Raw genomic sequence first — 25834 nt, 5'->3', positions numbered from 1 at the left:
CTCCCATTCGGAGCCGCTGTTGTCCATTTGGTGTCGTATAGGGAGGGCTTGCGAGGAAAAGAGCGCTGACTGGTTGAGCGGGCCGAAAACGCTGTTAGGTCGGCCCCCACCGTGCAGCGATTGGCTCACCGGTAGGCGGGCCCGGAGGCGCCAGAGGCGGTGTCAGGGGAGGAGGTGGCTCCAGAGATGGCAGTGAGCGAGAGGAGGGGGCTCGCCCTCCGCAGCCCCGCGGAGTGGGGACACCGGCTACTTCTGCTGCTGCTGTTGGGCGGCTGCTCTGGGCGCATCCACCGGCTAACGCTGACAGTGAGTCCCGCCGCGAGGCGGTCTGGGGTGGGGTGCGCAGCTTTGTCCCGGAGAAGCCCCTGGCTTGGAGTGGTCTCGTCCTCCCTCCCCCGCTCCTTACGCGGAATGGAGCGATCTGGGGACCCCGCTTCCAAGCCCGGAGTGGTCTCGTCCGAGGAATCCCCCTCAGTCCTCCTGTTGGAGTGGCCTGGCCAGCCACGCTAGGGTCGTGCCCCGCCCACCGAGGGTGGGGCTTCATCTCCTGCGACCCGAGACTCCGAGCCCTGTAAATTCTTGGGATCGCTTTGGGGGCGTTAGGGACCCTTGACGCCGCCCAGAAAAGTCCCTCGGGGTTCTAGAATGGGGTCCTCTAGGTACTCACTGGGGTCTTGGGGGTTCAGTTGTAATCTAAAAATTTTCCCGGAGATGAGGGCCAGGCGTACCACGATGCCTAACTCTGCTCTCCACGTGGTGCTCACTCAGTGAGGGGACTTACAGGTGTCCCAGGTTTTCTCTTCCTGGACTCTCCGAACAGTGGCCAGAGAATCCAGAGCCACCCTGTCCCTGCCTGGGATTGGTCTGGGGTCACAGCCTCCGGGGTGGCCTTCTCTGCCTCTTCTGTCACCCTTTGGACCTGTCCTAAATATAGGGATACCAGGAGGGGACCAAGGCCCTTGGGGGAACCTTATACCAGAGCCCGGGGGCTGGGCTGGTGGGAAGTCTGAACTGCCTCTGCCTCCTCCTCCGGCAGGGGGAGAAGCGAGCAGACATTCAGCTGAACAGTTTCGGCTTCTACACCAACGGCTCCCTGGAGGTGGACCTGAGCCTCCTGCGGCTGGGCCTCCCGGAGACAGAAGAGAAAGCCCCGCTGGTGAGGAGCTTTGAGGAGTTTGCTGGAAGAGGGAGAGGTGCACAAGTTCCTGAACTACCCCCCTCATTCCCTCATCTGGTTCTGGATTCACATTCTAGCTCTGCCTCTCACCCATGTGATCTTGGGCAAATCCCTTGGCCTCTCTGAGCCCTCTGTTTCCTCATCTGTAACATGGGAATAATAAAATCTATGCAGTATGTGCTAGGCACTGAGCTGGGGGCGGGGAAGGGAGCATACCAGTGAACAAGACAGCCCCAGTTCCTAAAGTTAAAATGAGTAGGTAGTATTTACTGAACAGCCCCTGGGTACCATGTACCAGGTACCATGCAGATCAATTTCCATGGGTCTGATCCATCACAGGCACCTCTCAGGGATGCTGTGAAAATGTTACACCTGTAAACCCAATTTTACAGGTGTTTACACAGACTCTGAGGTATGTGAATTGCTCAGAGTCCCAGAACCGGGGTGTAGATCCAAGTGTGCTGGATTTCAGAGCCCAAAGCAGGAAGCCATGAACATTCTATTTAATTTATTTTTCACATCAGCATTTTAAATGGGATGGGGGGATCAGGGTGGGCCAGGTCCAGAGGACCAGCAAGGGTCTCCCTGGGGAAGTGACATCCCAGTCGAGAGGCACGGATGGTTAGCAGTTAAAGGAAGAGGGTTGGGGGTGCTGAGGGGTTGTTGGAAAAGTCAGTCAGTGAGTACCCGATTTGAATGTAGTAGGTATCCAGGAAAGTTGAGGTTATGGATCTATTGCCACTGAAAGGTGGCTTGGAGGCCCCTGCTAGCGTCCCTCTCATTGTCCCCTCTTCTTTCCACCTGCCAGGTGGGGTTCAGTCTGACCCGCGTTCGATCTGGCAGCATTCGCTCCTACTCAGTGAGTGGAGGGAGTCTGGTGGGGAGGGAAGGAGGAGAGACTGGGGCAGTGGGAGGGGAGGGCTGTCTGTCCTCTGGAAACCAGAGGCCCCTGTTCTTTCCCAGAGGAGGGAGCAGGAAGAGACCCTTGTCCCAGTGGATGGGGAGGGAGGCAGGGTGAGGCTGGGCCAGTGGGAGTGGGTAACCAAGCCTCCCTGCTGCCCACTCTCCAGAGCCAGGACTCCCACGACTGTCCTCTCTGGAAGAACAGTAGCAACTCCCTGGTTCTCTTCCTCATCAACACCAAGGATCTGCAGTGAGTTGGGGGGGGGTGGATCCCCTAAAGATCCATCATTTGTGTTTCCCTGGTTGTAATACCCACATGAGCTGTTCAGGAATGAAGCCAGCCAGAGAGAATCTTGACTCCCTTGGGAAGAAAGCCACCGGCTTTTTAATTTTGCCTTCAAGCCTTCTGATTATGGGACAGAGAGAAGGGAGGGGTGTCCGGGGAGTATTGGCGTCTCAGGGCAGAAGTCCGCCCCAGAGGGGTGTTGTGAGAATTAAGAAGAGTCATTCATACTTGTTGCCTGCTCCTTATGCACCAGGCAGTGTCCTGCGAGCTTTACAGGTGTTAACTCATTGATTCCTTGTACCATTGTTATCCCCATTCTAATGAAAAAACTGAGGCCCAAAAGCTGGGATTTGAAGCCAAACAGCCTGACACCAGGGTCCAGTGATACCCTGATGCCTCTCTGTATAACTGGCATTTTTGTAAATACAGCATTTTCTTTTTAAACAATGGACTTCAGTAGAATGAGTGACTCAAAATCACAGGAAACAACAAATAATCGCTGGTGTGGTCAGCATAGGGATGCGGCAGCCATCTGATGGGTGGTGGCCAAATGCTGAAACTTGGTGACCACTGATTGGGCCCAACGCTGGCCCCCAGAGAGGAGACCCAGAGGAGCCACTGAGTCCCTCCGCACAGCTGGTGTTGCCTCACCCCAGCCTTCAGGCTCCCGGCCTCCTCCCCCAGGGTCCAGGTGCGAAAGTATGGGGAGCAGAAGAAGCTCTTCATCTCTCCTGGGCTCCTCCCCCAAGAGCCCTCCGAACTGGGGCTCCCGAAGTCAGAGCACGCGATCACCCCCAAGGTGGACAGCGGTGAGTCCGGTTAACGGGGCGGGGGGGGGGGGGGGGCGTGGCCGCTCCATGCTCCGCCCCCCAATCCGTCTGCCGTCTGTCCTCTAAACTCATCCACCTGTCCCCCACAGGGACCACCACTGCCCCCAACAAGGCCAAGTTGAAACCCACAATGTCACAAGGAGACCAACAGGTTTGGGGAAGCCAGGGCGGGAGGGAGGAAAGCCGGCCCCCTGGGAGCAGCTGATGGTGATGGAGATGTTCTGTCCCCCTCCGCCCCCCAGGGCGTCAGTAGGAAAGACCAGGAGCTGGTGTTGGGCCTGGGCCATCTCAATAACTCCTACAACTTCAGTGTGAGTGTCTGTGAGTGCCTGCAGCTCCACCCCTCCCCGGAGTGGAGACTCCCAAGCTGAAGCCTCCTCTCCCCTCTGTCCGCACCCCCTCCCCAGTTCCACGTGGTGATCGGCTCCAGGGCCGAGGAAGGCCAGTACAACCTCAACTTCCACAACTGCTACAACTCCGTGCCCGGACGGGAGCAGCCGTTCGACATCACGGTGAGAGCAGGGGCGGGTAGCGGGTTCACGGAGCACTGATGCCGGGCCAGGTACACCATGCCCATTTGGAAGACAGGAAGACTGAGGCTGAGAAATGGGGAGTCGGCCGGCGAGAGAGAGGGAGAGCTGGTGACTCACACTCGTGGCCCTGCAAGCCCAGAGCTAGTGTGCAACCCTCCCCCCACCACCACTGCCCGCCCCACCCAGGTAATGATCCGGGAGAAGAACCCCGAGGGCTTCCTGTCGGCTGCGGAAATCCCCCTCTTCAAGCTCTACATGATCATGTCCGCCTGCTTCCTGGCTGCCGGCATCTTCTGGGTGTCCGTCCTCTGCAAGAACACGTAATGCCCCTGCCCCTGGGGGTCCCCCACCTCCCTCATCACACCCTAACCGATGCCCTACCACTCCCTCTGTCCCCAACCCGTCACCAGGTACAATGTCTTCAAGATCCACTGGCTCATGGCCGCCCTGGCTTTCACCAAGAGCATCTCCCTCCTCTTCCACAGTGTGAGAGCCCTGGGCCGGGAGCAGGAGGGGCTGGGCTGGGGTCTCCAGGGCCAGGAAACATCTCTACAGGCCATTCCCCAGACCTCTGCAGACCCTGGGCTGGGCGCTCTAATTGGCCATCCACGTGTCTATCCATTTTTATCATGGTGGCCAGCTGTCCCTCCGGTCCTTTTGTCTAGCCGTGATGGCCCACCTTTCAGTCTGACCGTTGGCCCAGCTGTGACTGTCCACTTGGCTGATGGTCTCACTGTCCATCCATCTGACCTTCCCTCCATTGTCCCAAGTGTGATTGTCCATCCCTCTGTCCAGTCACCTGTCTGACCATCGTTCGGACGGTGACTGTCCGTTTCTGAGCCCGCCTGCCACCCCGATCATAACCGTCAGTTCAGTCAACTTCCTGGCCACCCATCCGACGTCCCTGCCATCCACCCAGTTGTAACCACCCCCTCCCGCCCGCTCCTTTCATCTATCTGACTGTCCATCTGTCCATCCACCTCCAGATCAACTACTACTTCATCAACAGTCAGGGCCACCCCATCGAAGGCCTCGCTGTCATGCACTACATCACGCATCTGTGAGTGCCCCCCTCTGCGGGGCTGGGTGGCGGGCAGGGGAGGGCCGGGCTCTGCAGTCTCACCACACCTCCTGCCCCAGGCTGAAGGGCGCCCTCCTCTTCATCACCATCGCCTTGATCGGCTCCGGCTGGGCCTTCGTCAAGTACGTCCTGTCTGACAAGGAGAAGAAGATCTTCGGGATTGTGATCCCACTGCAGGTGTGGATGGAGGCCCCAGGGGTGGGAGAGGGGTGAGGGCGTGCCCACGCCAGGCATACCCACCTGTGCACCCCCCTGCCCCCGCAGGTCCTGGCCAACGTGGCCTACATCGTCATGGAGTCCCGAGAGGAGGGCGCCAGCGACTATAGGGTCTGGAAGGAGATCCTCTTCCTGGTGGATCTCATCTGCTGCGGCACCATCCTCTTCCCCGTGGTCTGGTGAGGCTCCCTCGATGGACCCCCTCCCCTGCCGGCCTGGGCGGAGGCAGTGCTGACCACTCCCTGTGTCCCCTACCCCGGCCCAGGTCCATCCGGCACCTCCAGGACGCATCTGGCACTGACGGGAAGGGTGAGGCGCTGCTCCCCCAGGAGGACTGCTGTGCCCGCAGCCCTCATCCAGCTCCCGGCCCCTCCTGCTGAGCCCAGGATGCCCCTTCCATCCGCTGCCTGCCTCCTCCTGTCTCTCTACCATCCCCTGGACGTCCCTCTCCATGCCATGCCCCAGAGACCCTCCCTCCCCACAAGGTCCTCCCTGTCCCAGCCCTCTTCTACCCCTGTCCATTTCAACTGTCCCCAGCCTCCTCCCCTTGACCGCCGCTCTCTCTGCCCACCCCTCAGTGGCAGTGAATCTGGCCAAGCTGAAGCTGTTCCGGCATTACTACGTCATGGTAGGAACCCTGTTCCCCACTGGGAGGGAGCTTTGGAGGGAGGGCAACCAGCCCATTGGCACATCCACCCTAACCCCTCCATCTGCAGTCCCTCTGAGCCCCGCGCCTCTGCCCATAATCCCCAGGACCCATCCCCAGGTATCCCCAGTAGTCCTGGTGGTCTCACCACCCTGGTGGGCCCCCGGCCCCTGTGCCCACCCGTGTCCCTGCAGGTCATCTGTTACATCTACTTCACGCGGATCATCGCCATCCTGCTGCGGGTGGCCGTGCCCTTCCAGTGGCAGTGGCTGTACCAGGTGAGCACCGGGAGGGCTGGACAGACAGACAGCGGAGGTGGAGGCTGGAGGCACGTGCCTGATGCTCCCGCTCTGCCCTCCGCCGGCCCCCAGCTCTTGGTGGAGGGCTCCACTCTCGCCTTCTTCGTGCTCACGGGCTGCAAGTTCCAGCCCGCAAGGGATAACCCGTACCTGCAGCTGCCCCAGGAGGACGAGGAGGACGTGCAGATGGAGCAAATGTGAGTCCTGGCGCTGGGGGCGGGGGAGGGGGAGGGCTAGGGGCGGGGCTTGGGCAGCTGGGCGCGGGGCGGGGCCCCAGAGGCTTCGGGGTGGGTGTGGGGGGCCTGGGTGGGCAGGGCGGAGGCCTGGGGCTGGGCCAGGAGGCTATGGGGTGGGTGGACGGAGCCTGGTACCCCTCAGCTCCTGGCTCACTCCCTTGCTGTCTGCCTCCAGAATGACAGATTCTGGGTTCCGGGAAGGCCTGTCCAAGGTCAACAAAACGGCCAGCGGGCGAGAACTGTTATGATGATGTCCCCACCTCGGACAGTCCTTCGTCCTCCTTCGTCCTCTCCTCACACGTTCCTCACTGTAGCATCTCCCAGAGCGCGGCTGGGAGGAGGAGGAGGGGGCCAGTGCTCGTACGGCGCCCAGCTCCCCGAGACCCGAGTTCCTGGAGCCTGTCCCGAAGAAGACAGACAGCCTCCCACCGCCTCAAGTGCTGAGCAGCCCTGTCCCCACCCGGGACCACCCCCTACTTGCAGCTGTACAATGATGACCAGTCTGTTTTCCTGCCCCGGGTTCTTGCCTCTCTGAGGCGTGAGCGCTAACGGAGAGGCTGTGTTTGAAGTTTGGAGACGCGTGCTGGGGGCGGGGTGAGGGGGGCGGGAGAGGGCTCAGCACCCACTGCTTTGCAGTCAATAAATGTTAATGGAGTGACTGCTGCATGTTGGGTCCCGTGCTGGGTGCTGCGGGCGGCGCCGCGACCCAGACCGCCCAGTCCCAGCACTCGTGTCGCCGGACGTTTTCATCACAGGGCCCTGGCCCGGCCTGGGGAATCAGAGGTGAACAGAGAAGTGAGGAAAGGATGCAGAGGAGGGGACGACACGTGCAGAGGCTGGAGGGGTTGAAAGGCCCACAGGAAGCCAAGTGATTGCTATATGCCACACCCTATTCTAAGGCCTCCATAGTCTTTAACTGATTCAAAATCTTAGGCAGCACAGAGAGTCTGTGTAATTTGCCCAAGGTGACACAGCGAGCAAATTGTTGGAAGGCTCAGGACTCAAATGGCCAGCAGTCTGGTTCCAGAGCTGTCCTTTACCACCGTGTGCACCGCCCCTCTGCACCTAGGCTCCCGGCCACCAAGCCTCTTGACCTTGCTCCCTATTTGGTGTGTGACCCTGTGAAGCGGCTTAATCTCTCTGTTTCCTGGCATGTAAAATGGGGACCCTGTAGAGCTGAGTGTCACGGGTGGTAGTGGGAGTCAGTGGCTCAGCACAGTGCCCTCCCACACAGCCTGGCCTTTCCTGGATTTCCCTGAAGCTTCAGGGATCACGGCAGGTTAGAGATGCAGCTGCACACACCTGCAGTCAGGCTCCCAGGATGCATTTCTTCCCCCGCCATGCTTCATCCTTTAACTCAAACACTAGACCTCTTTTGGAGCTCTGAGCGCTATTCCTTGGTGTGTGTGTGGGGGGGGGCACAGTCATGGGACAGGGGAAGGGAACCAGGGCTGAGGTCAAGGTTTCCTGCAAGCGGAAACATGTATAACTGGGGCCCAGATGAACATATAGCCCAGCCAGACAAAGAAGGAAGTGGGAAGGCATTGCAGACTGAGGAAGTTATGCAGCAAGGCAATGCCCAGAATAGCTTGCGAGTTGTGCTGCAGGTCTGGCTGGGGCCAGTGGAGGGACAAGGGCAGCCGGCGGCAGCCTGAAGATAGGCAGACACACTTGGACTGGATGCTGGGTCTCACAGAGCCAAGGAAGAGTTTAAAGCATGGAGAGATATGGCCACACAGGGTGGATGTTTTACTCCACATGAATGCTGGGAGAGGCAGACTCATGACTCCTCCAGCGTGTCCCCATCCTGACCCCCAGAACCCATGATTATGTTCCCTTACATGACAAGAGCCACTTTGCAGGTATGATTAAATGAAGGATCTCAGAATGCGGGATAATTCTGGGTTTCTCTGGTGGACACATTGTCATCACAAGGATCATTTTAGGGATGCAGTGGGGTCAGGATCAGAGAATGAGATGTGATGCTGGAAACAGGCTAGAATTTTGTGCTTTGAAGATGCAGGAAGGGACCACAAGCCAAGGGATGCAGGCAGCCCCTAGAAGCTGGAAAAGGCCAGAAACAGATTCTTTCCGAGAGCCTCCATAGGAAACAGCCCTGCTCACACCTTAATTTCAAACTCCTGCCCTCTAGAACTGTAAGATTCTAAAAATGTATTGTTTTAAGCTCCCAGGGTTGTAATCGTTTGTTACAGCAGCGGTCAGAAGCTCATACAGTTTAGGAACGTGAACGCCAGAGCCCAGCTGCCAGGGTTTAAATTCCAGTTCTTACCAGCTAGAGGATCTTGGGCAAGTGGCCAAAGCCCCAAGTTTCTTTGTAAAATGGGGACAGTGATAGCACCTAAAGCATTTGGAATAAACAAGATGCGAGAAATTGACGCTGCCGCTGAGCCTCACGGTTCACGGTCACGAGCGCCTATGCCTGTATTATACATCTTAATTCTGTAAAAGGAACGCAAAGGTGTGTTTTAGGGAAAAGTCTCCCATTGCTATGGACTAGATGAACTGGAGGAGATGAGCCTACGCCAGAAAGGCCAGGGACCACAAGGGCAGGGAGAAGGGATTGGCTGAGAGACGGTCTAAGGGTCAGGGGCTGGTCGTGGAGGACGAGGAAGATGGAGGACATGGGAACCCTGGCTCGGAGACCCGGGGGGACTGCCACTGAAACATGGCAAGAGAGAGGAGAAGCAGGTGTCAGCAAAAATTAAAAACCAGCTAAAGCACGTCGTGGGCTGGCCATGTGCCGGGCACCGGGCTGAGCCCTCGGCTTGTAGGCACCGTAACCCCAAGACCCAGAGGGAGGTTCTGTGGCTCTGAATGTCTAATTTACAGATTAGGCGTCAAGGCTGGGAGGAGGCAGAGCTGGAGTCAAAATCTCTGGCCCCTGAGTCTTCCAGGGTGAGGGTCCCTGGTGCCCAGGGGGCCTCAGCTGGGTAAGCATGAGGGGGGTAGGGGGAGGAGCCAGAGGGCAGGCGGACTGGCTCAACCAGGTCAAGGTTAACTACGAGTTAATGAGTAATGGGTTGGGGGAGAAGGAGAAGCCCAGGCTGCTGGGGGAGGGGGGTGTGGAGGGGAGGCCTGGCTGTGAGTCCTGGAGAGAAATTCCCAGAAAGCAGTGTAGCAAGGACCACATCCAGGAGCGGGGGCAGGGAAGGGGGGTCCCTGCTGCTCCCAGGCCTGGCCGCACCTGTGTGAGGGAAGGGTGGGTATGGGGTGCCGCCAAGAGATAACCGCACCCAGGCAGGTGCGTGGGGGGTGGGGGGTGCCTGGGCTCCCCCTCCAGAAATCATGCCCATTGTTTTCCCTTTATTCTCTCTGCACCCCAGCTAGGGCTGCCAGAAAAATACAGGCTTTCCAGTTAAATTTGAATTTCAGATAAACAACAAATAACTTGGTTGGTATAAGAATGTTCCAGATTTCCCTGGTTCCCTAAATAGGACCAGCCCAGGCAGCCTCGCTTTCCCCCACTCCAAGCCAGGAAGGCCTCCTCTCTCCCTCCCCTGCTAGGCTTGTGGTGAGGGGCCACCATCCTCCTCCCAGACTTCTGGGTGCAAACGTGCATTCCCCAGGGAAAAGCCGGGAAGGATTCTGACTCTCACCGCCTTGCCTCCCAGGAGACCTCGCTCCATCCCTCTGGTCACTTCCTGGAAGTCAGGGCCAGGACCCTTCCCAGACCTCCACCACCACGGGCAGGAGCCTTCCCTCCAAGCCCAGGGCTCCGAGGCATCTGAGTTCATTTAATTTTCAAAACAGCAGAAACTATCATCAGTCCCATTGTTCAGATGGACTAACTGAGGTTCCAAGGAAGGAGCCCAGCCTCCCAGGGAAATGGAAGTAAGCTGGAATTCCTTCTCAAACCACAGAGCCCGAATGCTTAAGGCTATAATGAAACCAAGAAAAGGAGTGGGGGGTTTTCTGATGGGGGGCAGAGGAGGAAAACAAAGCACTGGGGGATGAGGGGATTGTAGCAGGTTTCAGAAGTGGCACCCCCATTCTGGAGGGTAAGCAGGTGTTTGCCTCTCCCGCCTCCTCCTCTTCCAAGGAAAGGATGTCGCAATCAAAGCAGACATAAGCCAGGTTTGTTCTGTTTCTCCACGCCTCCCCGCTGGCCTTCCCCCTGACCGGGCCATGGTGTATAGCCAGGAAAAGAGCATGGTTTACAGGAAATCAGAGTGAGTTCGCCATTAACCCCTTAAAGGAGCTTTGGAAACCAGCCCCTCAGGGATCTGGGTTTGCCTATCCACACACCATCCCCTCCTTCACCTGGACTTCACATATTCCTGCCCCAGATGTTCAGCCTCCTGGGAATTAAATTAAAATGACACTGAGGCAAAAATCCAAAGGTTTTACCAACATGCCCTCGAGGGGAGGCTGTGAGGAAATTGGCAATTTTGCGCAGGGCCAGCAAGCATGCAAATCACTATACTGTTGGAGGGGAACTGAGACATATCTAGCAAGATTACTGTTGCGCACAGACTTTGATCCCAGGTTATCTCTTCTCCTTGCAGTAAGAACTCTTTGAAGCTGCTGCTATGATAAAACCCCCCTTTACAGGAGGAAACTGAGGCTCAGATGGCTATCAGTAACTTGCCCAAAGTTTACCACCTCATAATAGTGAGAACTGGAAAATAATACAAGTTCAAGATTACCCCGTGGAGGGAGCATGGTTTGGAACAATGGAAGTCTGTCTGTCCATCAGTAGGTGGCTGGTTATTTTCACACAAGGCAGTGAAACAGTCGCTGGTAAGAACAAGGAAGTTGTGCACTGATAGGAAACAATCTCTAAGGTATCTTGTTTATGAACAAGCAAGGTGTGACCCGGGGAGAGGAGGCAGGGCAGTGTGTGGAGCTTGCTGGCACTTGGTTTTTTTTTAATTTGCAAACACTTGTAAATGCACAAGAATAGGAGCTGGAGAAGGATTACCTCTTCCCTGTGTATTTACTTTTACCTTTAAGACGTTGAGCCATATAACTTTATTACCTACTCATACACAAAAAACTAAAGTTTCATAACACTATCCTAAGACGATATTGATGTAAGACAAAAACTAGCAATGAGACCGTCCTCAATTATGATTTTGATAAACCCTCATAGTCACTCGGGCCCCTTGACAAGAATATATGAAGGGAGATCCAGGCTCTCCTTGCCCTAGAAAACCTTCTCAGCTGGATAGTGAACTCCTACACATACTTCAAAGTCCAGCTAAAATGTTCTCTCCTCCAAGAAGCCTTCCCTGACCCTCTAAGAAACAGAGTTCTTCTCCACTGAGGAAGCCACCCCATGGGGCTACGAGTGTCAGTGCTGGACTCCGTCCCCCACCCTCAACTCCAGCATGGAAGGTTCTAGAAGTGGGACTCTAGCTACCAGCATAAAGATGGACTCACAGGAAGGATTTGGTTAATAAATGCATGGCCAAAAGTGGACTGAAGACCAGGCCCAGATATTTGGGGTTGGGTGGGGCTGGGGGGGTGTCTCTGCCCTCGGTTTTCCTCTGCTATAAAATGAGTGTCACAGGGAAAGGTCCCTATTCTCCAGCTGGCCTTGACCCTGAAAAAGGCCAGGGCAGGAGGCTGCTGTGTTTCTCCTGTTGCAGGAGGACATGCCCTTGGGTTACTTACCCCAGGCCCCTGCTGGCCCTGCAGATTGAAAAATTTAGGAAACGTATTGAGAAATCTGGGGCAGCCCCAGGGAGGGGGGAGGCTGCAGGGAGAGGAGGGCTGGGCTGAGGAGGGGAAAAGGGGGGAGCCAGATAAAAGGCAGCCTCCAGCAGCCCCAACTCACTCCTCCCCGTCCTCTCCCTCAGTCCCTCTGCCCCTTTGCCCCTCTGTCCCTCCACTGCCCCTGCACCATGTGGCGCTACTCAGGTTCCAGCCTGTTCCTGCTGCTGCTGGCCAGCCTCCCCCTGGCCCTGGGGGACCCCATGTGAGTAGTCACAGCCCAGACCCCAAACAAGGCTGCTTCTGAGATGGGAGTGGGCATTTGCGGGGACAGGTCCCTGCCGGTTTAGGGGACATGTGGTGTTCAGCGATTCTGTGGATGGGGTGATTTCAAGTCTCAGAGATTTGGATTTCAGATGATCTGGGAGTTTGCAGTTTCAGGATGTAGGAGCTTTCAGTCTTTGTAGAGTTTGGACATTTGGTGTGCATTTACGTGGCTGAGGGGGTGAACTTGGTTGCGTTTATAGATCTGAGGTGCCAAAAGTTTAGATTAGGATTTGGAGTGTTCCAGGGTTTGGGTGTTTAGAAACTTGGGTTGTTTAACGATGTAGGAGTTAGGGCTTCCAGAGTACGTGGGTTCGATTTGGGTTTGGAAGTCGAGAGTCTTGGAGGAGCTGGTGGTTCTGATTTGGGGTTCAAGACTTGATGGGCTTCGAGGACCCCCAGCTGTTGGCGGGTCACTGGAGCGCCTCCAGAACCAGAGGCTGAGGCGGAGCGCTGACCTCGGCTGAGGGCTGGACTCTCACGGTCCTGGGGTGATAGCTCCACGCTCGGTGCTCCGCTCCGGCAGGTACTCCATGATCACCCCCAACATCCTGCGTCTGGAGAGCGAGGAGATGGTGGTGCTGGAAGCCCATGATGTGCAAGGGGATATTCAGGTCACAGTCACGGTCCATGACTTCCCAGCCAAGAAGCAAGTGCTGTCCAGCGAGAACACCGTGCTGAACAGAGCCAACAGCTATCTGGGCCACGTAAACATCAAGGTGGGCGTGCAGGGGAGCCCGGCCCTGCTGACGCCCCGCCCCCTCTTAGAGTCCTCCCCCTGCTGAGCCCCTCCTCTCCCTGAGCCGCATCCACTCTGCCTGAGCCCCGCCCCTTCTGTCTGAGTATCCTCCCCATTCTGAGCCCCTCCCCTCTCTGAGTCTCCTCCTCCCCTTTCTGAGCCCCCACTTTTCTGAGCCCCCACCCGCTCTCTCAACCAGTGCCTTCTCTGAGCTGCCTCCACCTTCGGAGCCCCCTTTTCTCCTTCAGCACCCCCTCCGAGGCCGGCCATCTCTGAGCCCCCCCATTTCTGGGCCCCTCCTCTCAAGTCCCTCCCCCTTTAAGCCCGCTCTTCCTTCAGAGCCCCTCCCCTTTCTGAGCCCTCTTCCCTTTCTGAGCCCTCCGTCCTCTGAGCACCCTCGCCGTCTGATTTCCCCTTCCCATCCTTCTCCCTGACCCCCTACCCCCTCTCTTGCCCTTGCCCCCTCTCTGAGTACCCCTTCTCTCCCTAAATCTGGGCAAACTAAGGAGACCAGAAGTGATGGGCGGGCTCTGTTGTGAAGAGGGGCAGGTGTGGACCCCGCCCGAAGGCCAAGAGGCTGGACGGTGGGCAAGAGGCCCTGGAGCAGACCCCTCCTGATCCCCTGGTTTGTGCCCAGATCCAGGCCAAAGAGTTAAAACCAGAGGTGGGGAACAAGTTCGTGACTGTCCAGGCAGCCTTCGGGAACGTCTTGGTGGAGAAGGTGGTACTGATCAGCCTTCAGAGCGGGTACCTCTTCATCCAGACGGACAAGACCATCTACACGCCGGGATCCACGGGTAAGGGGCTGGGGGCGGCTGGAGAGGGCCGGGGGTAGGGCCAGGAGGAGGGACAGGGCTCACCCAGCTCTCCCTTTCTCTCCCACCACCTCATAGTCCTCTATCGGATCTTCACGCTTGACCACAAGCTGCTGCCGGTGGGCCAGACGGTTATCGTCAGCATTGAGGTACCAGCCAACAGGGACCCCAGACCTACCCGGGGCAGAGACTCTGGGAGAGACAAAGAGATGGGGAGAGACAGTGAAAGAAACACGGGCAAAGGCACAGGCAGCAGATACCCAAAGGCAAAGAAATACGTAGAGGCACAAGCAGAGAGAGGCCCAGAGAGGGACGGGGACCCAAGGATACCGCGTGGAGCGATGCTTGAGCCTCTGGATTCTGACTCCAGGTCCACCCCTGGTCACTGTGTGACTCTGGACAGGCCACTTCATGTTTCCCAGCCTCAGTTTCATCTGAAATTGGGACAATGACAGATACTAAGTCAATGTAGTCTGTTCCACCTACTGCAGCCAGAGGGCGCCTGTGAGCACCTGAGTCAGGTCCCGCCCCTTCTCTGCCCACAGCCCTCCAGGGTTCCCACTTTCCTGGGGGTAAAAGCACACTTCCTCCTCATGGCCCACAGGGCCTCTCACGACCTGCCCCCACCCTGTCCCCTCCCTATTCTCACCTCCTCCCCCACCCAACTCTGCTCCAGCCACCCTGTTCCTGCAACAACTCAGGCAGAGTCCTGCCCCAGGACCTTTGCACGGACTCTTCCCCCTACCTAGAAAACCCCCTTCCTCCAAATAACCACACAGCTTGCTCCTTCACCTCCTTTAAGCCTTTGCTCAAATGTCGCAAAGCTCCCAATTTTACAGTGAGGCTCTCTCTGAGCTCCCTGTAAAAGTGCAAACTGCCCCGCCACACACACACACACACACTCCACTCTCTTTTCTCCCTTCCTGGCATCTCCTTTTGGCATCCTGTAAATTGGATTTCTTCATTTGTTCATTGCACCTTCCCCCAACTTCTACTGAATCCAAGTACCATACAGAAAGAGATTATCTGTTTGCACAGTGCAGGTTGTAGGGTTAATAAAAACTCACTGGAAGAAGGGAGGGAGGGAGGAATGGGGAGAAAAAACCAGGGCGCAATTGGGAGGGAAAAGCAAGTGTAGGAGGAAGGGAGAGAGAGAAAGGGCATGTCCTCCTCATGCGATCTTTGTATTTAGTAACATCACACAAACCTAAGAGGGGCCAGGTTCTGAAGGCTGGCTTACCAGGCTGATGGGGTCTGTGCGGAACAGAGAACACACACCTCCTCAGCGCTGCCCAGCTCCCACCAGATGTCACCTTGTGCCAACAGCAGCACGTTAGCCACAGTTACCTCAATTTCCAAGAGAAGCCAGAAAATCAGATTTCTGTGTGATGTCTCCTGATGTTGAACTGCTGGCAACGAACGAAGTCATCTGTGTATCAGGTCGAGCCGCACAAGGTGGCTATGCTTGTAGTTCAGAAAGGTGATGGCAGGCAGTGGCATATAGAAATCCAATGCTCAGCACAGGGTCCTGCAAAAAAGTCTCAATTAATGCTAGTTATTATTAGTAATCTGAGAGACACTGATCATGAGTTCTTGCCCGTATTGATGTGTCCCAAGCCAATGACGGAGGAGTAGTATGTATCTCCTTTTTCTAAATGTGCACATTGCACACAGAGAGGTTGAGTAACTTGCCCAAGGTCACACAGCTTGTCAGTGGCGCAGTGGGGATCTGAACCCTACCTGACTGGCTCAGGGGCACATTCTTAACCATTTCCCTGGTGGGCATGACTCATAGAGAGCGTCCAGACCCAGAGAGGGAGGGGAGAGCCGAAGGGTGAAGTCTAGTCTCTGAAGAGCCATATTCCTTCCTGTCTCCCCACAGACCCCCGATGGCGTTCTCATCAAGCGTGACTCCCTGTCTTCCCAGAACCAGTTTGGCATCTTGCCTTTGTCCTGGAACATCCCAGAGCTGGTCACGTATGTCAGGCCCCTCAGGCGGGGGTTCAGGCTTCCCCTACCCCAGGAGAAGAGGTGAGGGGCTGCTGGGTGTGGCCAGATCACTAGTCCATCTTCCCCACAGCATGGGACAGTGGAAGATCCAAGCCCACTATGAAAATTCCCCGCAGCAGATCTTCTCAGCTGAGTTTGAAGTGAAGGAATACGGTAAGAGGAGGGAGGAGCCTTGGGGGGGGGGGAGCGTAACGCTAACCCCACACTGACCCTGCACTGACACCATCTGTCCCGCCAGTCCTGCCCAGTTTTGAAGTCCAAGTGGAACCAGCAGAGAAATTCTACTACATCGATGACCCAAACGGCCTGGAGGTCACCATCACTGCCAGGTGAGGGGCTGGGGGAGGACCAAGGGAGAGGCAAGGTGATGGGGACAGGTGCGGGACCAGGTGAGAAGTTGGTGAGGACCAGGGGAAGTGCGGGGCTCAGCCACTGCCGATGGAAGTTTGGGGGAAAGTCTCATCTTTTCAGCAGGGGAGAATCTGAGACTCTCCCCACCTCACAGGTTCTTGTATGGGAAGAATGTGGATGGAACAGCTTTCGTCATCTTTGGGATCCAGGATGGTGAACAGAGGATTTCATTGGCCAAGTCCCTTACCCGTATTTTGGTACCTACCAGAGGACCCCACTGAGTCTCCTCCACCCTGAACACCCTTCCTCTCCCCCATGGAGCACCCCCATCTGAGCCCTCCTCCTCTCTGAGCCCTCGTTTTCTCCCCCAGATCGAGGATGGTACTGGGGAGGCCACACTGAGTCAAAAGGTCTTGCTGGACGGGGTACAGGCCCCCCGAGCCGACGCCGTTGCCAACATCCTGGTGGGGAAGTCCATATACGTGTCCGTCACGGTCATCCTGCACTCGGGTGAGGCCCCGGACTGAGGGAGGGGGCCCAGCTTGAAGAGGGGGTCCAGTCTGACAGGGGAGGTCCAGTCTGGGGCACAAAACCCAGTCTGAGGGGGGAGCCTCAATCTGAGGGAGGACATTTAGAATGAAAGCGGGATCCGACTTATGGGGGAGACCCAGTCTGAGGAGAGAGATCCAGTGTGCAGGCGCGGTCCAATCTGAGCGGGGAAGCCTGGTCCTGAGTGGTGGCCCAGGAGCCTGCCCTCACGGCTGGCCCCCCTCAGGCAGTGACATGGTGGAGGCGGAGCGCACCGGGATCCCCATCGTGACCTCCCCCTACCAGATCCACTTCACCAAGACACCCAAGTTCTTCAAGCCCGCCATGCCCTTCGACCTCATGGTGAGACCCAGGGCGGGGCTGCGCCCCTCCCCCGAGCCGCTCCTGAGCCCCACCCCGCCTCTGGGTCCACCTGAACCCCCTCCACCTGCCCCTGCACCCGCAGGTGTTCGTGACAAACCCCGACGGCTCCCCGGCCCGCCACATCCCAGTGGTGACCCAGGGCTCCAACGTGCAGTCCTTGACCCAGGATGACGGTGTCGCCAAACTGAGCATCAACACACAGAACAGCCGGCAGCCCCTGACCATCACCGTGCGTCTGGGCCAGCCTCGGGGCCCCACGCCGGGGGACGGGGGGCTTTATATTGTAGAGGGCTCCTTTCATTTGTATAAAGGGATTTGCCATCCAGAGAGGGATGTGTGCATTTGCACCGAAGGGCTGTCCTCCACACAGCCGGGCCCTCCCTCCACTCAGATGTCCTCTAAGGACCTTGTGACGGCCCTGGACTCACCTGGGTCATCCTGTCTCCTCCGCATCCCCTCGGGATCCTTAACCTAACCCCATCTGCTAAGTCCCTCTTGCCACGTTAAACACCATATTCCCAGTTCCCAGGGATGTGGACGTGGGGGGCCAGCATGCATCCATCTTTCCCTGCCCAGGTACGCACTAAGAAGGAGGGTATCCCAGAGGCGCGACAGGCGACCAGGACCATGCAGGCCCTTCCCTACAGCACCCAGGGCAACTCCAACAACTACCTGCACCTCTCTGTGCCCCGTGTGGAGCTAAAGCCGGGAGAGACACTCAATGTCAACTTCCACCTGCGAACGGACCCCAAAGAGCAAGCCAAAATCCGCTATTACACCTACCTGGTCTGTGGCTTCCTGGAACCCCTAGTCCCTCTTCCTCACTTTGGCGCCACCTCCAGGAGCCTTCCCCCATCCTGGATCCCCTCCATCTTTCCTCTCACCTTCCCGACCCTTATGCCGACCTGTCCTTTCAGATAATGAACAAGGGGAAGTTGTTGAAGGTGGGGCGCCAAGTGCGAGAGCCTGGCCAGGACCTGGTGGTAATGCCCCTGACCATCACTGAGGACTTCATCCCTTCCTTCCGCCTGGTGGCCTATTACACGCTGATCACCACCAGTGGCCAGAGGGAGGTGGTGGCCGATTCCGTGTGGGTGGATGTCAAGGACACGTGTGTGGGCACGGTAAGCTCCCCTGCATCTCTCTGTGCCCATGTGGGGACTCTCCGCCTGGCCATTGCTTTCCCCGTCTTGCGTCTCTGGCTCTGCCTCTCTAGAACTTTCTGGCTCCATTCCTCTCCCCTGTTTGCAGGGTGCCCACCTCCTCCTCCTTTTCCATCTTGTTCTTTCTTCCCTCTCTTTTCAGTCTCAGCGGCTCTTTTTTTCCCTTCCGGTTTTATGGAGGTGTAACGGACATGCAGTGCTGTGTGTACTTTTAAGGTATACAGCATAATGATTTGACTTGCATACATCATGAAATGATCACCACAAGTCTAGTGAACAACCCTAATCTTAAAGAGATACAAAATTAAAGAATTAGAAAAAAATTTTTCTTTGCAGTGAGAACAGAGGATTTACTCAAGGGACTTTCATATCTAACACGCAGCAGTGTTAACTATGCTTGTTATGTTGTACACGCATCCCTGGTGCTTACGTACCTTACAGCCGGAAGTCTGTGCCTTTGGACCACCTTCCTTCAGTCCCCCTCCCCCCCTCCAAATCTCTGGTAACCACAAATCTGATCTCTGTTTCTATGAGTCTGTTTGGAAGTATAATCGACCCACAGCACTATGTTAGCCTCTGATACACAACATGGCGACTCAGTATTTCCATATGTTTCAAAATGTTCACCAGGGGCAGGGTGTAGCTCAAGTGGCAGAGCGCATGCCTAGCGTGCGTGACGTCCTGGGTTCAACCCCCAGTGCCTCCTCTAAAGATAGATCAATAAACCTAATTAACTCCCCCCTAAAAAGACGTTAGAAAACAAAACAAAATCCCTCACGTCTAAGTGTTCACCAGGGTAAGTCAGTCATCACGTGTCACCACGTGTCACCATGCATGCAGGTACTGGGCAGCTGTTGCCTGTGTTCCCCACGTTGTGCACCGCATCCCCGCGACTCATTTATTTTGTAACTGGAATCTTTATACGCAGTATCTTTTTTGCTCCTGGTTTTCTCTCTTTTCTTGACTCTCTGCCTGATGCGGGTTCTGCCTGCATCTCCCCTCCCTGTCCAGTCCGGGGCCTCCTCTGTCCTCTGCTGCCCGAGGGCGGGGCCTCCTCGCGGGGCTGACTTCTCCCTCCCACCCTTCCGACCTCCCCGCAGCTGGTGGTGAAAGGTGGTGATAAGGAGGAGAAGCAGCATCGACCTGGACAACAGATGACCCTCAAGATAGAGGGCAACCGGGGGGCCCGAGTGGGGCTGGTGGCCGTGGACAAGGGTGTGTTCGTGCTGAATAAGAAGAACAAACTGACCCAGAGGAAGGTACGGAGATGGCATTGGGTTGAGGTGGGAATGGGGCTGGGGAGAGCAAATGGGTTTAAGCAAGAGTTGAACGTAGAGGTCGGAGTGGATGTAGACACTGGGATGGGTTGAAGTTGAGTTGACGATGAGAATGTGGACCAGGGTCCAAGTTGGGGATGGTGATGTGAATGGACATAGCTCTGGGTCCACCTCCGGATGGTCCACCGTGGACGGCCTGGGGACCAGGATGACGATGGAGGTGGGGTTGGATGGATGTGTCGGCACGCTGGTGGAGGCACTGCTGGCCTGGCCTCGCCCCACCCTGAGACCGGGCTCCCCGTTCCTCCGCACAGATCTGGGACACAGTGGAGAAGGCAGACATTGGCTGCACGCCAGGCAGTGGAAAGGACTATGCTGGCGTCTTCACAGATGCAGGGCTGGCCCTCAAAACCGACAAAGGCCTCCAGACCCCTGAAAGGGCAGGTGAGGATGCAGCCAGTGGTAGGTTCGGGGAGCGGGGTGGGCCTCCACCTCCTGGATGCTGATAGCAGGTTAAGAGCAGGGGTCTGGGATCGGGAATATTCAAGTCCTGCCTCCACCACCATCTAGCAAATCACTTCTTTCTGAGCCTCAGTGTCTCCATCTGTCAAGTGGGAGCAGTAATACTCCAACCTCACGGGCTGCAGTGAGGAAACCAAGGACACAGAGGAGGTGCCTAACCCATCTCGTTCCTGGTCCCCCTTCTCAGATCTTGAGTGCCCGAAACCGGCCACCCGCCGCCGCCGTTCCGTGCAGCTCATGGAGAAGAGGGCGGACAAAGGTGGGCACCCTCCGCGGGCCTTTGCCCACCTCCCCACACCCCAGAACCCGCCCAGATGGGACCCCAGCCAAAGGCGGGGGGGGGGGGGAGATCCTGGCGGTGGGGAAGCTCTCCCTGGGGTCTGTCCTGAGTTCCTCCTGCTTCGAGGCCAGGACTGAGGGCATGCGGGGGGCGGCGGGGGGGGCTCTGTCCTCCCACAGCGGGTCAGTACCCCAGGGAGCTGCGCAAGTGCTGTGTAGACGGCATGCGGGACAACCCCATGAGGTTCCCGTGCCGGCGCCGGGCCCAGTTCATCCTGCAAGGCGCCGCCTGCGTGAAGGCCTTCCTGGACTGCTGCGAGTACATCACCCAGCTGCGGCAGAAGCTCAGGCGCGACCAGCCCCTGGGGCTGGCCCGGAGTAAGTCTCACCCGGGAGGAGGCGGCCCCTGGCCGAGGTGCCTGCCCAAGGGGGAAGGAGGGCCTGTCTGAGGGGGAAGCAGGGAGGATGAAGCCCCTGTCGGAGGGGTAAGAAAGCCCTCAGATAGAGAGCGAGGTGGTTCAGGTCTGAGGGAAGGAGAAGGAATTAGTCTAATGGGGAAGAAGATTCCTTGCCTGCCTGGGAGGATCACCCTGGCCCATTCCCATCACTCTGAAGTTTGACAACGCCAGCGCCCAGGACATCTGTGGTCTGAGGGGGGTGACATTCCAGATGACGGGGCAGGCCGCACAAGTTGCCAGTGGCAAGACTGGCATGTGTTCCTAAGCATGCCTTTACCAAAGAAACAAATTCATGTTGCCTTCCAAAGAGAGGTGTCCAACTTCTGCCTACCAACAAGATTCACTCACTCATTCATTCATTCATTGTGTTCCAGAAACATTCACACACTTGAAACTTTCCATCTCAGACCAAGTTAAGTTTGAAGCAAAGCCAAGAGAAATTTCTCTTATCAGAAGCCCAACTAAAGCAAAACCAAAATTGTCTCCATATGATTGCAACTTATAACTACGCCTCCACTTATAAAACTGACAAGGGCCCTCACTGTCATCTTCTGAAAGGCAGAGAAGCCCTGGATGGCCTGATCCCTCCTTTTCTGAAGCATCTTTTAATCCGTCCTAATTAGGGAAAGACTTCTCACAGGAGGGGCTTTGTTGAAACAACATTTGGATGTTGCACCCCAGGCAGCTCGGTATCTTTTGCGAGGATCACCTTGGCAAAACCCCAGTCCATTTTAACCCATCCAAATTTCTCTTTTTAATGATTTTTATGGTGAGCTGTCATGTCTCTGGGGATGGTTCTATAAGTCATTGGAACGTTTCTTTCGTGTGTCCTGTCATTTTCACAGGGGATTGGGACTTGCGTGGATCAAATTGGGTTCCAAGGGCAGAGTCAAGTGTCAGTGACTTGACACTTGAAACTGATGGAAATTACATTATCAATTACAAGATAAAAAGTGATGAAAATACTCTTGCTTAAAAGCCACAGAAGACGGGGACACTTCCTCAGTGGCAGGCTGGCAGAGCAAAGCAAAAAAAAATCCTCATTTTTTTTTTCTTTAAATAGTCTTAAACTTTACAGAAAAACTGGAAATGAAATCTAAAAAACTTTTTTCCTCCTGAACCATTTGCCCCAACACCCCTAGATAGTTTGGTGGGGATTTTCTAGAAACAAAGATACAGGGAGACCTCAGAGATATTGTGGGTTCTGTTCAGACCATGGCAACACTGTGAGTCATATGAACTTTTTGGTTTCCCACTGCATAGAAAAGTCATATTTACACTATGCTATAGTCTGTTAAGTGTGCAATTGTGTGATGTCTTAAAAATGTACATACCTTATTCTAAAATACTTTATTGCTAAAAAAAAAAAAGTGTTAACCATCATCTTACAATGCAGGGTTGACACAAAACTTTGATTGAAAAAAAAAAATCGCAGTATCTGCAAAGCTCAACCGAAGCACGCCTGTATTCTCCCACAAAACCACAGTGCAGCCATCAGAATTAGGACGCTAACACTGATTCATCACCACCAAGTCCTCCAACACCATTCAAACTTCACCAGGTTTTTGTTTGTTTGTTTTTTCTTGGTTTTGCTGGGTTTTCTTTTTGTTTCTGGCGCTTTATAGGAAAAGGGACCCTGTCCGGACTCTCATGCTGCATTTCTGGTTGGGTCCCTTCAGCATCCTTTGGATCTTTCCGACCCCTATCAGCTGTTCTTTCTGTGACTTTCACACCCTCGACGTCTCTGAAGTCCACAGGCCAGATATTTTGTAGATTGTCCCACTCTCTGGGTCTGCCTGATGCTTCTTCATGATCCTATTCAAGTTTTGAGCTTTTGGCAGGACCATCACTGAAGAGATACCATGTCCTTCTCTGTCCTTTGTCTCAGGAGCCACGTGGTACTGATTTGATCCATTAGTGGTGTTGTGAAAACCCTGATCACTTGATTAAGGCAGTGTCTGCCAGATTTCTCCATTGTAAATTTCCTCTTTATTGCTTTCTAGTTTTGTTTTTCTTTAACTTTGTAACTATCCAATCATAGCAAAATTTAAGTCAAGAGAGATTTTCCCAAAAATCAACATTCACTTAACCTTTAAGAAAACAAGTATGGACTCTTTATATGGTAACACATGATTTTTGTACACAACTGTATTTTTTTTTCTTTTCTTTTCTTTCTTTTTTTTTTTCTTTGCTTACAACCACATCTCAAAGGCAGCCATTGCCAATGTGGTCAAATCTTTCTAAATTCCTTTAGCTAGAAAGCTAGCAATCCCTCCAGCCGCCCAAAGACTCAAGATTCCCAACACGTGTGAGCAAAACAGTCTACCCTCAGTCTTTTGGCAAATTATAACTACACGTGCTGCTCTCTGCTCCAGGCGCCCAAGACTTTATTTTGCAAAGAGGAAATTTAGACAAAACTTCTGATTTACTGGGGAAATAGTTGACACATAGTTGTTTTTTTTTTTTTTTTTTAGCATTGTGTCATTTCTTTAGCCAACAGGAAGTGAGACAGAGAGCTGATTAAAAGTTAGTACCCCAAAGGCACTTTGATGGATTATTCCAGAATATGTGTGGATTTGGGCAACTGTGGAATTCCATCTGCTTTGTTGTTAGGCAGACCCAGAGTCAAATTATAATCTGTTCATCATTTTTTCAGGGAAGTCCAGCCAGGGTTGGACCCTACTCCAACCCAACTTCACGTACTTGCTGACAGTGTCAAGGTGGCTTGTAAAGGCCACCACCTCTTCGCAATTTCCATCAAGTCTGTGGCATCTCTGAACTCACCCCATTGCTTTCAGGGTGTACTCAACCATCAGGCTCAGTGGGCGCAGTGCTTGGAGACCGCGATGTTTCAGAGGCTCATGCAAATTGCTTTCACTCCCTTGAAAAATCAGAGAAGGGAAACATGAATATAATACAGCCTGGATTATTTTCACCTTTATACCAACACAGCTGTAAAATAAGATTGTTAATATTTTTTATGGAGGAAAGAACCCCCCACACACACACACCTCAGGGGCAAACAGACCTGGGATCCCCCAAAGCGCTGCTGTGGCCACGGGCGTGCTGCTGCTAGGAATCCTTCCAGGGGATTGCAGAGATAAACCTCTAAAAGGGAACAGCGGGGAACGTGGGTCTGTTCTAAACTGGGACTGTCCCCCCGCCCCCTTGCAGGTGACCTGGAAGATGAAATAATCCCAGAGGAGGACATCATTTCCCGAAGCCAGTTCCCCGAGAGCTGGCTGTGGACCATTGAGGAGCTTAAAGAACAGGAGAAAAATGGGTAAGGCTGGGATGCCCCTGCTCCACCCCACCCTCAGCTCCTGTCATCACCCCAGGATGGGCCTTTACTTTGCATGCACTTCCATCCCTCCTCTTCTGGAATCACGGTGGAACCCCACAACCCAGCCCAGTAAATCGAGAGTTGGGCTACCTACACGTGCCCATCCCAGCCCCTTCCAACCCTTCTTTTAGGACCCCTCCATGACAGCTCTCCCCCTCCACCCTGCTAGATGTCTTCTCCTAATGCCCCGCTCCCCCTCCTCCCCCATCCAGAATCTCCACGAAGCTCATGTACGTGTTTTTAAAAGACTCCATCACCACTTGGGAGATTCTGGCTGTGAGCCTATCAGACAAGAAAGGTAAGAGAAGATGGCAACCCCATCCTCAGGAGGCCGGGACCCCAGACCCCTTGGGCATTTACTCATTCCATCCCAACAGACCCTCTATTTCTTGGTGGCTCCCACTCTTCCCCCTGGAGAGGCATTAGAGTCTAGAATGTGATTAACACGGTGCTCTTTGTAAACAGATTTTATTTGTAGTGCAGTTTTCATTTCAGAGCAGAATTGAGAGGAAGGTGCAGAGATTTCCCATATACCCCCTTCCCCACCACACACACAGCCTCCCTCGCTATCAACATCCTGCACCCACAGAGTGCATTTGTTACAATCGATGAACCTACATGGATACATTGTTATCACTGCAAGTTCATAGCTGGCCTTAGGCTTCACTCCTGGGTGTTGTACATGTTGTGGGTCTGAACAAATGTATAATGACATATACCCATCGTCGAAGCATCATACAGAAAAATTGGCAACAACAAAAACTTTTCAGGGGGTGATGTCGCCATGATAGTGGGGAAAGCAATGAAGAAAAAAAAAGAGGAAGCGGGATGAAAGGAGTGATTGAAACATAGGTGGTTAGATTGTGAAACATGACAAAAAAGGTGTGTATGTCCCTACCCACATTGCCCCCCCATCTCCCTCCACCACCACTGCCCCCACCAAGGGCTGGGTGTGAAACCCTGAGGAGAAGGAGCCGTAGCCAAAGACGGATGGTTTGCAGCAGGGCTGGGGGTGAGTAAAGAGAGCGAGGCACTGACTTTGAGTGCAAAATTAAGTAGGTGCCAAAAGACTCAGTCATCAAGATAATTCATATTTTCATGCATTAGTTTTTTAAATTAAAATGAATGCAAGAGAAATTTGTGATGTACAAAATATCCAAATTTTGTTTTATTTTATTTATTTTTTATTGAGGTATAGTTGATTTACAATGTGTTCATTTTGGGTGTACAGCATAGTGATTCAGCTATACATATATTTATTGTTTTTCATTACAGGTTTTTACAAGGTATTGAATATAGTTCCCTGTACTATATAGTAGGACTTTGTTGTTTATCTCTTCTGTATATAATAGCTTGTATCTGCTAAAATAACCAAATTTTAAATAGACACCAGCGCCGTGCCAAGCCATATTGGCATTTGAGGCAAGAGGAAAAATGTGTGTCCCACATGCCTGTTTTCAAAGGTTAATTTTTCTTCCCAGAGCATTAAGGTAGTTGAAAAAATACTGAAACATTAAAAGGTAGGTGTATTAAAACTCACATTAAGTGTGTTTTATTTACACCAAACCCAGAATTTAATATACTATAATTTTGTTTAGTTATAATTTATCATAAATTATACTTTATTATAATTTTACTTTCCTGGCTTCAAGATTCTCAAAATCTGCTTCTTTGCTTGTCTTGTTTTTGATAGTACCAGTGACCACAGCAGACACCCCGAGGGTGATGAGAAATAAGGATTTTGTTCAAGTCTCTGAT

General features: G+C 54.3%; 2 protein-coding genes across 2 annotated transcripts in view; both read left to right on the top strand.

Moving 5' to 3' along the window:
• The first annotated feature begins 146 nt into the window (after positions 1-146).
• On the top strand, positions 147-6719 carry GPR108 (G protein-coupled receptor 108). The gene is made up of 18 exons (XM_010998271.3): positions 147-306; positions 1037-1156; positions 1986-2036; positions 2248-2330; positions 3051-3175; positions 3286-3347; positions 3439-3507; positions 3604-3708; positions 3916-4049; positions 4140-4215; positions 4716-4789; positions 4870-4987; positions 5075-5205; positions 5292-5335; positions 5605-5654; positions 5867-5950; positions 6044-6168; positions 6383-6719. Exons 1-18 carry the CDS (start codon positions 187-189, stop codon positions 6453-6455), a joined length of 1644 nt encoding a protein of 547 aa, XP_010996573.2. The 5' UTR covers positions 147-186; the 3' UTR covers positions 6456-6719.
• A 5268-nt stretch (positions 6720-11987) lies between these two features.
• C3 (complement C3) overlaps positions 11988-25834 on the top strand; it is a 30332-nt gene continuing 16485 nt past the window's right edge. Inside the window, exons 1-19 of the mRNA XM_031437068.2 lie at positions 11988-12148; positions 12734-12926; positions 13584-13743; positions 13840-13910; positions 15644-15738; positions 15842-15924; positions 16010-16100; positions 16277-16379; positions 16494-16632; positions 16898-17013; positions 17117-17263; positions 17611-17820; positions 17952-18158; positions 19298-19456; positions 19789-19918; positions 20184-20255; positions 20456-20653; positions 23908-24016; positions 24289-24374. Of these exons, the coding sequence (XP_031292928.2) occupies positions 12075-12148; positions 12734-12926; positions 13584-13743; positions 13840-13910; positions 15644-15738; positions 15842-15924; positions 16010-16100; positions 16277-16379; positions 16494-16632; positions 16898-17013; positions 17117-17263; positions 17611-17820; positions 17952-18158; positions 19298-19456; positions 19789-19918; positions 20184-20255; positions 20456-20653; positions 23908-24016; positions 24289-24374 (2443 nt within the window). The 5' untranslated portion in view covers positions 11988-12074. The remainder of the gene's footprint in view (positions 12149-12733; positions 12927-13583; positions 13744-13839; positions 13911-15643; positions 15739-15841; positions 15925-16009; positions 16101-16276; positions 16380-16493; positions 16633-16897; positions 17014-17116; positions 17264-17610; positions 17821-17951; positions 18159-19297; positions 19457-19788; positions 19919-20183; positions 20256-20455; positions 20654-23907; positions 24017-24288; positions 24375-25834) is intronic.

The sequence above is a fragment of the Camelus dromedarius genome, chromosome 27, assembly GCF_036321535.1.
Source record: "Camelus dromedarius isolate mCamDro1 chromosome 27, mCamDro1.pat, whole genome shotgun sequence".
NCBI lineage: Eukaryota > Metazoa > Chordata > Mammalia > Artiodactyla > Camelidae > Camelus > Camelus dromedarius.
This window is presented reverse-complemented; position numbering and strand designations above follow the sequence as displayed.